General features: G+C 50.3%; 1 protein-coding gene and 1 long non-coding RNA gene across 11 annotated transcripts in view; one reads left to right on the top strand and one right to left on the bottom strand.

Annotated features, from left to right (window-relative positions):
- The window catches only part of LOC126039492 (uncharacterized), a 45,754-nt gene that overhangs the window by 28,218 nt on the left and 3,381 nt on the right, over window positions 1-14,155 (top strand). For 5 of the 10 annotated variants that reach the window (XR_007506334.1, XR_007506336.1, XR_007506332.1 and 2 more), the window contains 3 exons: window positions 12,331-12,483; window positions 12,632-12,781; window positions 12,894-13,664. This is a non-coding gene — a long non-coding RNA (uncharacterized LOC126039492). The remainder of the gene's footprint in view (window positions 1-12,330; window positions 12,484-12,631; window positions 12,782-12,893; window positions 13,665-14,155) is intronic. The other 5 variants (XR_007506338.1, XR_007506330.1, XR_007506335.1 and 2 more) reach the window with 4 other exon arrangements.
- Window positions 2,693-8,925, bottom strand: LOC126039491 (transcription cofactor HES-6-like). Its single transcript, XM_049802703.1, has 4 exons — window positions 4,350-8,925; window positions 3,811-3,906; window positions 3,591-3,669; window positions 2,693-3,138 (listed from the first exon to the last, which is right to left on the bottom strand). Exons 1-4 carry the CDS (start codon window positions 4,548-4,550, stop codon window positions 2,693-2,695), a joined length of 822 nt encoding a protein of 273 aa, XP_049658660.1. The 5' UTR covers window positions 4,551-8,925.

Here is a 14,155-nt window from a genome sequence, read left to right as displayed (position 1 = left end):
ACAGTGCTGTCTGCTCTGCAGTAGCCAGCTGGCTGGGAGAGCTTCTCTATGCCTCCTTTTTCCTGGGGAGAAGGTGGTAGTAGCTGGCTATGCGTTTTTTGGTTGTCAGTGGAGAGATGCCTGTATTGAAGAGCAAAGTATTATAGCTCTTGTACAGTCCTGGTTTTGGTAAAACCAGATGGGTTTGAAGTAAATATGGAGTTCCTTTGTCAAACATATGTAATAGCTGAAATTCGTGTATATGAAGTGCTATGAGACATCTTCTGCCTTTTTAAAGAAATGTTTTCTTTACTGAACACTAGTGACTCGCAACAGATTCCTGCAGCATTAGTTGGGTACGTGACAGGGAGATCATATGAAAGGTCACCATCAGTTTGAAATGAAGGCAATGAAAAATGAGTGTCTTGTACTAAAACTGTTCCTGGAGATTGTTGGCCAAGTATTGCAGTCTCACCTTTCTATTTTTAAAACTCTCTCGCCAGCTGCGATGTGACCCTTCCCTCCACACCCATAACAGAAAAAGCCTTACTGATTAGAAACAGGAAATAATAAAACTCACTAACCACAAAGTATTTTCAAATGTGCGAAGTAAACACACAGAGCTGGTGAGAAATACATATTTCCCACTGATCTCTTTTCAGCATGGTAACCATGACCAATAATTATAGTCACTGGGGACTTACAGCTTTTAGGAGGAAAGTATGTTTTTAAGTTGACTCTGTCAAACTATAGTAAAACATTTTCATCACAGCCTCTCCCAGCATAACAATAAGGTGGCCACAAGTGCTATGAGATGCCTTACTGGCATCATCTGGAAGTAAATGAAAACTTCAGGCCCCATCTGCTCCTCTTACCTGCCCCACTGGTGTGCAGTCCCCAGCACTGGGCACTTGGAGGTTCCTCTGGTGGGTGTAGCCATGCAGGCTTGTGTGGCATGGGGGCTTTATCTAAACTCAGCAATATGCATGATAATAAACTAGGAGGGTCTTTAATGTCTTTCCTCTTCCAGGATTTTGCAGTTTGCTTTGCCTGAATGTTTCCTCTGCCTGTGAGTATTCTGTGCGCTTTGCTGCTGCTCTTTCCTTGGACTGGCCCCAGCTCCCACCTTCACCTGGATTTTTGTGGTGGGATGATTTGGATGTATCTTCTGTATTGGTGATCACTCCGGAGGTTCCCATCAGTAAAGGGGAAGTCCTAATTTTCAGGCAAAGGGTGGAAACTGAGGTTGTGGTAAGATCTGTACAGTTCTGTGTCTTTACTTGCCTTCTGACCCCACAGCTGAGGAAACCTGCCTTGCCTCCGTGCAGCCATGTGTAGGCCAGTTGTTTCTCCTACCACCCTTATGCCACTGCTCCGAATGGCTTTTCAAGAGGGCTGGATAAAAGGAAGAACTTCACAGAAAAAGATGCTAAACCCAGAGGTGATGGTTTTTACTCCTTCACATCATCAAATAGATCTCGCTGCATAATGAGCCCCTCTGAACTGCGGGACCATTAATTAGTATTCATGGTGTTTGTTTAAGAGCTCCTTGCTCTTTTATTTTAACTGTGAGCAACATTTAACTGCCTTTGAGATGAAAAACTGGGACCAAATGTTGCCAAGTGGAGCAGATTTGTCCCAGTCTCCTTGGTCCAGTTTGCAGGGAATTTTACCTTCTGCCCTTTAGATTATCTCTGCGATTCCCCTATAAGTAAAAACTAAAGCATTGATCCAGGCTGATAAACCCAACTCCTGATTTCTTTCATAACTTTTTAAGCGTCACTGTGATCTGGGTGATTCTGTGTTTGTATGTGTGTGGTGCAACACTGCTTTTTCTACAAAGCATCAGGGGCAAAACTCAAACCATCTCTTTCAAGCGCATTGAGGAGAAAAACATTTGCGAAAGAAGAAAACAAAAGCAGATCCCCAAGTACTGTTTATTCAGAGCAGACAGGACAAGGCTGGGAGAAATATCAGTTGTTATCTTCCAAAAGTTTATTTAGAACTTTCAGTTATGGAAACAAACAAAAAAATCCCTAAATATAACTATATGTAACATACACACACATACATATATATACATGTAGCTCACTAGCTTAACAGTAATGTCAGGATGTCCAGGTGGCTGGGAACAGCCACAGCCAGAGTGAGCAATCCAGAGAGCACTTCTAAAGAGCCTAAAAAGTCCAAACCAAGTCTCTCCCTTTCTCTCTTTTTTCCTAATCACTGCAGCATTTTTACAGGAATCAGAACTGGAACCTCCTACAGCTGTGCAGACCTAATAATAATAATAATAATAATAAAAAGCAGAAGAGATCGGCCATTTACCCCTTTATCCAACGAAGTGATCTCATTGGCTTATGTGAGATCGGAGAGGTAAGCTTGATGCCAGAGAGGGTCATTGCTTGCTGTCTTGTATTTATTAATAGGAAGTTAATTATTTTAAGAATGTAAGGCAAGAAAGCTATATAATTAATATACACTAAAGAACATGAGAGGATTCTATACAATAATTTAGATGTATTAAATAAATAAAAAATAATAGCAGCCTTCTACAATGCAGGCTACACATAGGTTTACTTCGGCTTGAAGTACCCTGGTCTTTAGTACACCTACAGGAACAGACTTGCTCCACAAGTGTTTTAAAGAAACATATCTATAAGATACATACATAAGAGTGTCTAAGGTTAGGATAAACATTTTAAAACACACTTCACCATGGTCTCCACATATCTAATGACCCCATTCTAGGGTTGTTATGGGAAAAATTTGGCTGCAGGACCGGTCTGGGAGATGCGGCATCAACCTGGCTGAAAACCGACAGCGTCGGCAGCTGGAAGGAACTTTTCGAAGCCTGCTTGTTCTCTGTGGGGTAGAAGCTCTCCTGCGATGGGTCTGTGCCCCGAGTGCTCCCCTTTGGGCTTGGTGGGCTTTTTGGTGTCAGGAGAGGCTGCTGAGATGGGCTCGAAGACCTCAGTGCCGCTTTGCAGGTGTCTTCACCAGACCTGGGTAAGGATTTCAGCAGGTGGTTTAACAGCCGTGCCCCGAGGGTCTTGTCCATCCACTCACAGGTGAGGAGGAGGTTGTGCACCTCATGCATGCACTGGATATACCCAGTGCTGTACCTCTGCTGGGCTTCCAGACCCACTTTGGAGTCGGCTGCGTTGGAGAGGAGACAAAGGGAGTTGGTGAGCAGGCAAGAGCTGCCTGGTGTGTCCCTGCGTGAAAGCATTCATCAGGTTTCCCATGTGCACAGGCTCCTGGGTGGGGTTGTCGCTGAAGCCGCCTGGGCTTGACTCTAAGGTGAATGGCTTGCAGGGCGCAGGGGGAGGGTGATGCAGGATGCCAGCCGCCCCCCCCGGGCAGCCCCCGCCTCCCGCTGCCCACCGCCAAGGGCAAAACTACGCCAAGAAGCAGAAACCTGCTCTGGAAGGAAAAAAAACCCAAAAACCTTCCCGTGGGTTAACCAGTGCCCAGCTCCATCTCCCCATCTAGTGGAGAAAGCCAAACCCGAGCAGCAGCTCGGGCCTCAACACGTTTGGAAGGTGCTTTGGCCAAGCTGCTGGCAGATCATACCTGCCGGCACCCTCCTGCCCCAACCAGGCACTCACCCATCAACTTGCTGCTCTGGATGTTCTGGAGGTGCTTTACCGTCATTTCAAGGATGTCTGCTTTCTCCAGTTTAGACTGCTGATAAGGAAAGAGCGCAGCAGTTAGAGATGATGAAGGGTGCGTACGATGCCCAGTTTCTCAAACGAGAGAGGCGCCCTCCCCCAAATCCAATCCCCCACCAGCAAAAGGACAAAAAGCTGCGTAAAAATGAGCACTTACATCCAGATGAAACGCGCCAACAACGGTCTCCTTCAGCTGGTCCAAGCAGTTGTTAATCCTTTCCCTTCGCTTCCGCTCGATGAGGGGTTTCCTTAACTGGAAGGGAAAAGAAAAAGAGGAGGAAAAATTGCAGTTGATGTTTTTTCTTCCTCTCCCTGCTGCAGTTCAGCGAGGGCAGACAGCCCCATCCCCTGCGTGAAGCCAGTGCAGGGACAAGATATGGATGGAAGAGTGTGCCATGTCTAACTCCAGTCACAGCCTGTCCCTTAGCAGGTCTCCATTCTCCCACTTCCGCTCGTTTTAAGCAGAGTTTACCCAAATGAAAGAGAGAGAAGCCTTTCTAAGGCAGAGAAAGGAAGCAGAAAAAAACACCCACATGGCTCAGATTCAGAGAAAGCATCTTTATAATAAGAGGAAAAAAATTGCCCCCTTTCTCTTTCCTTGAAGCACTGCCCATAGCCCTGGCACTCATCATTCATGTGCTGTGCATGGGGCTGCTGTCAGGCATGCATGGGTGCAGGAGTGCGGGGGGGACCTACCTTCCTCTCCTCCTTGGTGCTGGCGAGCTTGTGGGTGCCGCCGGGGGTGGCTGCGGCGGTCATTGTAATCCAGCCTGCCCGCCCTGGGTGCCGGGAGGACGGGATGGGAAGAAGGCACTCGGGCAGTGGGTCACTCCCTTTTCTGATGGGCTCTTTGCTGCTCGTTGCTCCTCTGCTGTATTTATAACCCAGAATTAGCATGTGAAAGGGGACTTTGCTTGGCGGGACTTCTTTTCCCACATGAGGGGTCGAGCCCGGAGGTTTGTGGCCATCAATCAAAGCTGACAGGTCACTGCTTCTTTTCAATGACCACGCCGGCCCCCCCAAATGGCGACAGATGTCCAGCCTCCGACGCCGGGCTTTGGAGGGATCTTTTGTTAGGGAAGAAGGGAAGGAAAATGGGCGCGCTCTGAGCAGCTTGCACAGCTCCTCGCTCAATTTGCACAGATTCCCAGGGAGGGAAACAATAGCTGGGAAGCAGTTGAGTTACACCTGGGAAAATGCCTTCTACCCATCTTTTTTCCCCTCTATCTCCTTGAAGCAATGCCTCTTTTTACCTGCTAACCCAAGCCCCAGCCCTTTTACATCTTTGAAGCAGCCTCCTAATTTAATAATAGAGTACTTGAGCTAGGAGTTTCTGCTCCCAGGAATTATTATTACAAGGTAATGATGATCGATTAAAAACTGTTGACAGCAGATGCCTGTAGGAACATTGTTTCCATCACAGAAATCCTCTAGGGAAAACACGGGAACTGTATTTACCTCTTGGGAACCTGAATTATCTGTTGCACATAGTTGGATGTAGGAAATACGTGACTCTTCTAGTTTTTGGCTGCTGTATAGAATTTAATATTAAACTTACAGGCCATTGCAGATGCAAATGAACCTAGAGCTGAGTTAGTTCTGTGGGATTTTTGCTACTTTGACTTTTTTCCCCCATGCTGCAAGGAGGCCTGGGTGGCTTTGTGGGGAAAGGTGTTTTTCTGTTCACTCCTCTGAAACTCTAGTGCAGAAGTAGACGGGCCTTCGGAGGAGACTTGCCATGGGATGAGAACGCACTTCTATGCTTTATCACTTCTGCCTGGTCTGGGGTGGGGGGGAGCATTTTTCATGACCGTGCTTTTGCTTTCTGATGGTTGCTTTGCTAATGAGCGGGATTTGGCAATGTCTTGTTGAGTCCCGCAAGTGAAGCTCTTTGGGTTGGTGTCGAATGTGTCACTTTATTGAAAAGGAGAGGAAGCGCTCCTGCTTCCTCTGCTGGCTGCAGCGGTTCAGAAGTACCACAAGCCTCCCTGACCCACCAGTGGGATTTCTCAGCAGCCGGCGTAGCACTGTGGCTGCAGAGCCCTCTCCCCTGCCCTCCAGCCGTGGGTGGGGATGTACCCCAGCGATAAAAGCAAGGACATCGCGTCCCTTGCTTAAATGCCACGTGGGTGTGTGTTTGCCTGTGTGTAAATGCAAACATACTTGCAGCATGTCTGTACGCCCTGTTGCCTGGGCTCATCATGAAAACGTGTCCCCAGACATGGTATCTCGCAGGCAGAGGTTGTTTGTCAGTCAAATGCAGAGCTGGGGTGCAGTTACCTGGTTTTATAAGCGCCCTACTTGGCAAGGGCCCGCGATGGGCTGGTGTGGTGCTTGTGCTGGGAGAGGAGGGTTTGGGAGGGGAAGGTTAATAACCTCTCCTTTGTGCCAGGAAAAGGCAGCAGGGATGGGCTCCTTATCTCGGGTATGTTCCCGCACAGACAGCCAAAGGAGGTCTCACCGCACTCTGCAGGAGCCCCTCATGTCAGCCAGCCCTGGCTGCTCACAAGTGAAGACTCCTTTGGTTTTTCCAGCCTACCTGGGGAAGTGGAGTGTTGCTGGTATTTATAAAAGGCATAGCTGAAGCCCCCATATCGCCATGCGACTCCTGCAGCTTGGTATGGAAGAGGCCGCAGGCGGGCTGGGGCAGGGCTCTGCCCTGCACATGGGTAGGGGGTCATGGAGCGGGCGCACCCCTGGTTCTGGGCAGTTTGCTAGGGTGCTCGAGGCTGGAAGCACCTCCCTGTCACCTGGGCACACAGCTTTTATCTGGCTCGGATATTGGGTGAGGAAGAGAAGTCCCCTGCGCCCCAAACACCCCTTCACCAGGACCTTCTGCAGAAAGAGGCATCTTCCCAAAGGCGGTCAGGGCAGCAGGGGGCAGCTGTCTTGCTTGCTGGCCCAGCTGAGCATGGCAGAGGTGTCAGCCAGCGCAGAATTGTCTAAAAGCTCTGAAAAACTTGTCCAGTGCCCGCTGGCATCCTTCCCTGGCCAGGCATGGCTGCAGTGTGCCATGTGTGCCTCCGGTGTTAGTGGTCCAGGGGCTGGCCAGCCCTGGTGCCACCAGGAAAGGTCTCTCTGGTCTCTGTGGTGGTGGCACCTTCTCCCTTGTGGTCCCTTTCTTCCTTGGCCTGGACTTGCTGCCTCTGCTTTACCCTCCCTCCCGCTTTCCTCGCCCTGTGAGGTGCCACTGAGCTCCCGGGCAAGGGGGATGCTCTGTGAGAGGATCACACGTAGGCTACCCCTGCAAAGTGGCTTCCACAAAGCAAGCAGGGTGGGGTGTGCTGGTGGCGAGGTGGTGGGTACTGGGGATGGATGGGTGTGATGGGGGACCAAGAAGAGTGTGGTGGCCCCTGGCACCCAGCCAGGGTCCATGCCCAGCCCACGCAGGGCAGCTGAGCCCCCAGCCTCAGTGGGGTGAAACCCTTGGCTTGCCCACTGGCATCTGCTCTGGGTGAGCTCATTTCAAGGTTCATTTGTAAGACAGTGCCACAGTAAAAAAGAAGAGCCGCTTTTGCTGTAAACAGTTATTTTACACCTCTCAGTCAGGGCAAAGGCCTTTATTTTGGAGGCATGGGGGGTGCAGGCAGGAAAGCTGCCCTGGCTTTGGGGGAAGGCTGACATCTGTGCCGGGGATTGTAGGGATCCGACAGGCCAATGCAAATGAGCACTGAAGGGAGCTTTCTGCAAATTCCCGTTTTCCTTTTGCATTGCCCACTGCCAGGTTTCACTGAAAAGGGGATTCTCCTTCATAAAGAAAGCCTCCCTTTTTTCCTGGGCTTTCCAAAAAAAAAAAAAAAAAAGGAAAGAGAAAGGGGTCAGTGCTGCTTGGAGTTTTCTTTTTTGCTATTTGTCTACATTTCACACCCTGGAGAAAGAAAACAACTTTTAACATCTGTTCCTGCACTTTTTAAGAGGGAAAGAAAGGCTCTTGAAAAGGGGGAAAGTGTGGCAGATGTTGGCAGGTTCCCTCCGACGCAGATGTCTTGCTCCGAAGAAAACTTTCTTTGGGGATTGTCGGCCAGGGCTCCTCTTTGACTCAGGACACGCGACTGCCTAGCGAACGAAGGGACGTGGGAAAGCGCCGGCGAACAAAAGGCCTTATTCAAACAAACCTGAGAGCCGTGAACAATCTAATAACCAGCAGAGAAATGGTCAGCGGCCCCCAGCCCTGCCAGTGAAGGGTTTGGGGCAGCCGGGGGCCATGGGACAAGGGAATTTTGCCGCGTCCCCAGGGCTGTGAGCAGCGGTGTCTGCTCCTTGTCCCCCGCCTGTTCCCTCTAGGGCATCCAACACAGAGTTTTGGCCAAGGACCATCTTTCTCCAGGTGCTAAATGGTCTCAGCTGGTCTGCAGACCCAGCTGCACCGGAGCTGGCTGCCCCATGCCATCCGCCAGGCAGCAGAGGAGATGGAGGGCAGGTATCTGCCCGGCGGCTGGGCCGGGCTGTCCCACACGCACCAGCCAAGGCACAACGAGCTCCCTGCCAGCCACGGGCAGTGGGAGAGGAGCAACTATGGGACAGCAAGGATGCGACAAGACACAGCATCTTTGTACACATGTTTAATTAAGCTTTTAAATAAGAGGTTCTGCCAAGATAATAGCAAAACCAACCCCCAAATTTATCAATTAGGACCAGATGAAAGATCCTTGTGAAACTGCTTTTGAGGAAAGATTTTTTTTTAATGGGAAGCAAAAATATTGAGAGAAGAAAGTATTTTCTGCTAACCTTTTGTTCACCCTCTCCTCCTTCTCTCTGTCTGGTAAAATAAAATGATTTAAAGTAAGTTTTTGCCATGAGAGCTGGTAATATTTTAGTTTAGACACTTGATAGGAAAAAAGTGAGACGTGGAGAAAAGGGAGCAGAGCCAAGAAGGAGCCTATAACTAATTCTGGTTTGCCGTTAAAGCTGAGGAGCTCCGTGATTATTCCTCTAATTCCTCCAAGTTTTGTTCTGCCTCATCGCTGTCCTGGTCTGTTTTCCCTGGGCTCTGGGCAGGGCAGAGTCACTACTGCTGGCGAGGCTGCCTTGTGCTAGGTAGCCATGCCTCTTCCCTGCTTGAGGCTGGAGGGGAAAGCTCCGTGAGATGGAGCTGTGTTGCTTCTTTGGAGTTCAGGAGTTCAGGTGCTGGGGCGAGCAGCCCAAACCCCTGCTGTGGGTGATCCCCGTGTTTCTGCTATCAGCAGAGCCCTCCCTGCATGGCGGCTGGGAAGCAGGAGCCATTTCAGCCAGGCTGAGGAGCCCCATGCTGCAGGAACCATGCTGCATGTCACCAGAGACCTGCCTGCCCGCTCAGGCTGGTCCCTCCTGCCGCCAGCAGGACACCAGCTCACAACCTGGCAGAACTAACCAGAAAGCTTGTGCAGCACTGGGGTGGCCCCTGAGCCCAACCCAGGCCCCTAGCTAGCTAATGAAACGGCCTCGTTAATGTGGCTGAGCCTTTTGCAGGGCTGCATTTGCCTTGGGAGAGATGAGCAGGTGCTCCTGAGTGCTGCCCAGTCTGCTGCATGTGGGGCGTATGGCAGAACCACTCCATCCCTGCTCCTCTCTAGCCTGGGAACACAGCTTGACCAGATTTGTGCCCAGTTAAGTGATTGCTTGTCCTTATTCTGAAATGTCTCTGCTGGCTGGGTGTGCAAGCGTGGGTCCCTGGCCCACAGGAGATGCCGGCGGACAGGCTGCCAGGTGGCCGGAGGGGATGCTCAGGGTGTCCTACCCCCTCCAAGCCTTCCTAGCTGTGTGTGGTTTTGCTGGGTCTGCTTTTATCACAGGGGCTTTGCCTTTGGCACATGCAGCAGCATGGGGTTTGTGAAGCGAGGAGCACAGTGTGGGTTTGGGAGCTGCAGGAGCAGGCAGGCAGCGGGCAGGGGAAGGCAGGGGCAGCGGCCGCTGCCAGCATGGGGAGTGGGTCGGCCCTGGTGTGGAACCTCAGCCCAGCCTCCGCACCCTGCGCTCCCTCCCTCAGCGACGGGCTCCAGACCCACCTTGCCGTGAGCAAACACTCATGGAGGAGAGGCTGTTTTTACAGGGGCTTTAGTCATTATGAATAAAGAGGGTTTTGTCTGGGTTTTTCAGAAGGTCAGTTCTGGTTCAAGGTTGAGGTTTAAAAATGAGGGGTAAAGCTCTCCTTTGAAAGGTTTAAATCTGGAGGTTTCTTGATAGCTGTAAATCCCAAGCAGCCCGTCCCGAAGCCCTGTGTCGCCCAGGGGTGGTTTGCTCCCAAAATGTTACAGCAAGAGAGGAATGTGAGGAGCAGCAGGACATGCCAGCACAGTGACTGGATGCACCAGGTCCGGAGGGTGCAGGCGGTGCCTGGGCAGGCAGGCTGGCTCCTGGCATGCTGACACGTAAACCGCAGCCGCTCGAAGGTTGCTCACTGCTGGATTGCCCCGGGGGGGACCAGGGCTACATCTCCAGACTGGCCTCAGTTCGGGACGTTGTACGCACCGTGTCCCATCTCATGCTGGTGCAGCAGGAGCCGCAGGGGGACCACATGTCCCACAGCCCGGCCGGGACAGGAGAGCGCTGGAAACAAGCTGGGGCAGAAACGCGAAGGATGCTTTGTCTGTGCTCGGGGCCTGGAGAAGAGCATTTGCAGTCATTTGCCATTATAAGGAGAGTCTGCTGAGAGCACAGCCCCGATGCAGCAGATGCCATCCATGATGGGATGCGGGACCAAAAGCACCGTCAGAGCTTACAGCCAGGGGAGCTGCAGCTGTGCTGGGGAAGGCCACTCCAGACACCGTTTGCGTTGGAAGGCTGTATCAGTTAAATCCTGGGGGCTGGGGTGACACCATCTGTACCAGGTCACCATTTTTGGCAGAGAGCTGGGAGGTGATGGGGTTTGAGGCTGGGTGAGAGCAGTGTGGGTGAGGGGGAAGAGGCGGAGGCGATCTGGGAGATGAGTCTTGCTGTCTATGGTCAAGTGGTGTGTTAAGGCGATGTCCTGTGCAATTCACTATGGTGTAGATAGGGGCAGGAGCACAGTTAGAGGTTCATCTGCTCCGAAGACATCTACAGGTGGAGAGAGAAAGAACACATATGGCATTGGACCTGCAGTGCTACGTGCAGTATTTTCATTACAGGGGAAGTCCAGCTCCAGAAGCAGCATGGGATATCTTCTGGAAATTCTGTTGACATCTCTCAATCCAGCTCCTTTACTGAGTGCACCAAACCTTGCTAGCCCCAGCTCGGCTTCCTTGGTACCAGCTGGCTCTACCAGCTCTGGGAATGGACTCCTGGGACAGGAAATAATTACAAGGCTGGTACCAGCTGAGTAATTCTCAGCTTTTCTTTCACACACCCCCATCCAGCCTTTGCATTAAGGATCAGCTGATGCTCCTGCCATTGCTCAAGCCGTCTCCTGCCTGGTGGGTTAGCAGTGCTCCAGGCCCCAGAGGAAGTCTTATCTGCTGCTTCACAGCCAGAGAGCTGCTGCTTGCAACACGGCTCCTAGGCCAAGAACACCTTATAGGAAGAAGAAAATCTTGATAAGCTGTGTGGGTGGTGACAGGCGGATAAGGGTTAACCCCTTGCCTGTGCCGAAGCAGTGGTACGAGGGGGAAGACCAAGCTTGGTGGAGAGGGTGTAGGGGGCTTCGAGGGAGCATTCAAGGGGGGTTCCCAAACTTTCCTCATGGGGCATGTGAGGAGTTGTTTCATTCAGGAGGGCAGCTCTGGACTTTCTCACACTCTGTGTGTGTGTGATGTTGCCAGATGTCACCTGATAACAAGCCTCATCTATAATGCTGCAAGTGCTTGGTTTATTCAGTAACCTTCACTTTCACGGCAACATGGGTGCATGGCTCCCCAGATGGTGGAACCTGGGGCTCAGCACCCATACAGCCAGCCCCTGCGTAACCCATATCTCAACCCTGCACATCCCATATTCCAGCCCCTGCACATCCCGCACAGCCTGCTGCTTCTTAGTTTCTCGGTTCCCCAGGCTGCAGAAGGATCTGGGTTAAGTTTCACCTTTGTGAGACAAATATCTCTTTTGTGACTGTGAGTAAATGTGGCTCTCATCCCGGCTTGGCCATGTGCCAGTAGCAGTTTTCTTTTCATAGTACATGTGTATAAGTGTACTGACACCACATCCTGACCCCTTGACACAAAATACCTTGTCAAAACAAACGAGGCAATGAGGCCAGTCACTGTTAATGCTCTGCAGGGAGAGCGGCTTGCAGCCCTCGTGCCAGGACATTGTCCTGGACCATGGGCAGGTGGGCTGCTGCTGCAGGGCAGCAGGGCGGCTAGGAAGGCACCAACCGGGCTCATCATCAGCATTTCCTACATTCTGCTTGTTTCTGGTGCTGCAGGGCTGGGATTGCAGCACCCAAGGAAGTGGGGAAACAATTGCTTGGGTTTTTTGCACTTGCCGGTTCTGTCTCGGCACAGCCTGGCTGCTGCTGGGACAGCAGAAAATGCAAGAGTTTAGGATGGGAGGGCATGAGCTGCAGGGTCTCTGGTCTTTGTGACACAAGTCCATCCTGGATTGTACATAAAAATCACATCCTGCTCTCTAAGCTAATTTTTTTGTATATGTATTTTTGTATCTAAAATTTTTAGCAATTAAAGCAAAAAGTTTTATTCTGCTTTTTGTTTTATAAATACTGACTGGTTTTAACCATCTCTCTCTCCTCTTTAATTATTTTTTTTTTCCCTCCAAATATATCTAGGAGACTGTCCTTTTTTATAGGGATGAGGCTGTCTTATTTCTCTAGAGGAACCAAAGGGTGTAGGAAGTCCTGCTAGCTCTTGGGGCACAGTTGCTCAGTGGAAGGAAGACCAGAGTCCTGATGGGATGAAAAGCAACCAGGAGCCACGAGAAGGTGGGTGATGTTCCATGGGCTGGTCTTTGAAGGAGAAAAGCAGAGCTTGCACTTGTTTCAGCTTCTCCATAATGAGGCATGTCAAAATAATAACAAACCCTCCACTGTCACAACCCTTTTTTTCTGTCTTGTCTATTTTTAACATTAGGAGCTGTGCCCTGGCTTTGCTCTGTCAAAAAGCAGAAGAGGCCATGACACATGTGACCTCCCCAAGGAGTCTTCCAGAAGAATACCTGTCATTAGCTGGGTGTTTTGTTGTGTTTCAAAGGCGATGTTTCCTCCTGTCTACCCGTTCCTGGTGCGTACATATACACACATGCAGAGAGCAACTCACTTGCATACCTGCTCACAGAAGATTTTTCCGAAGATACAAATTTTGCCATAGAACATAAATGAACTCTCTTTCAAAGGTGGATCCCACTGAGCTGGGGGAAAGGGGCTCAGCCCTTCCCCAAACCAGTGCCTGACTTTGAAGGTGGGGACAGGCAGATCTCTGGAGTGCTCCCCTCCTCAGGAGCCAGGGATCCCATCAGGAAGAGTTGGAGGACGAAGAGAAGAGGCACAGAAATGCTCTGGAGAGTCTCAGGGAAGGTCCCTGCAGGTATTTGCTGGAGTGGCTCAACATAGATTTAAGTGTCAAGCAACACGTCAATGGCTCCTGTGTTAGCTCAGCCCCACAGCAGTTCATACTGAATCCAGCTGAACAGCCGCACTAAGCCCATGCCATTCACTGCAGCTGTTTCCTGCTGTACGAGCTAATTAATTAGTTTCTGCAAAGTCCTTTGAAGGGGTAAAGCGTAGCATTATCCAGAGGGTGTCAGCTTCAAAGCTTAGTGGGCGCTACTTGGATATGAACAGACGTAGTAAACTTGGTTCATAATTTCTTTAAAACATAAAAGAACAGGGAAAGCATCTGAAAAAAAATCCCCACCAGTCATTTTGGTAGTGCTGAGCCTGAGGAAGAGTCACTAAAAGCAGCTAGCTCCCCAGTGGATGAGCAACTGATTTCCAGTTCCCCTTGCCTGGCTTTCAACCTCAACTTACCAGCATAACCAGGAAAAACCTTTCTCCTTCAGTAATTTTCTATTTTAGAAGTGATTCGGTAAAAGCAGGAGAATAAAAGTGCTGGGAAATAACAGAAGAAAAGCAGTCCTTTCAGAAAGATCGGTGGGTAAATTCAGGTCAGTAAAGAAAGTTCCTGTGGTACCTCTGTGGTAGCTCAGCCTCACTTCTCCCAAATCCTCATACAATTTTTATGTGGCAGCTAGCCCTTGCATGGACAGGTGGAGCAAGTCTGGCTCACGGAGATGAGGGTCATTCAGGCATGTTGGGTGAGCAGCGGAGCAAAACATCACCTACCAAGAGCACTCGTGTGGGCTGCTCGCCTGGGGGGCAATTGTGTGGGCTCCTGGACCTAGGCTGTCTTCTGCCATTGCATACAGTACAAGTGTTAAAAGGATGAAAACTAAAGGCTCCTGCCAATATATGGAATATCCTTTTAAATTTTTTCGCCAGTGTTCGCAGCTACATGTCTTTCCTGCATGAGTTGGGATTTGAAGATGTATTTGCTTCCAGTTTTATTGAATTACTTGATGTATTTGACTGTTCTTTTGCCTTTTTTTTTTTTTTTTTTTTTTTAAACTCAGGAAATACATTCTTCTATCATGCTGTT

Source organism: Accipiter gentilis, chromosome 6 (genome assembly GCF_929443795.1).
Source record: "Accipiter gentilis chromosome 6, bAccGen1.1, whole genome shotgun sequence".
NCBI classification, from domain to species: Eukaryota; Metazoa; Chordata; class Aves; order Accipitriformes; family Accipitridae; genus Astur; species Astur gentilis.
This window is presented reverse-complemented; position numbering and strand designations above follow the sequence as displayed.

Excerpts from the sequence above, each read along its gene's own strand:
- LOC126039491 (XM_049802703.1), bottom strand. The coding sequence starts at position 4,550 with ATGCTAATTCTGGGTTATAAATACAGCAGAGGAGCAACGAGCAGCAAA. Across the intron at positions 3,907-4,349 it reads GCACCAAGGAGGAGAGGAAG|TTAAGGAAACCCCTCATCGA; the intron begins GTAGGTCCCCCC and ends TTTCCCTTCCAG. Across the intron at positions 3,670-3,810 it reads TTGGCGCGTTTCATCTGGAT|CAGTCTAAACTGGAGAAAGC; the intron begins GTAAGTGCTCAT and ends TTTCCTTATCAG.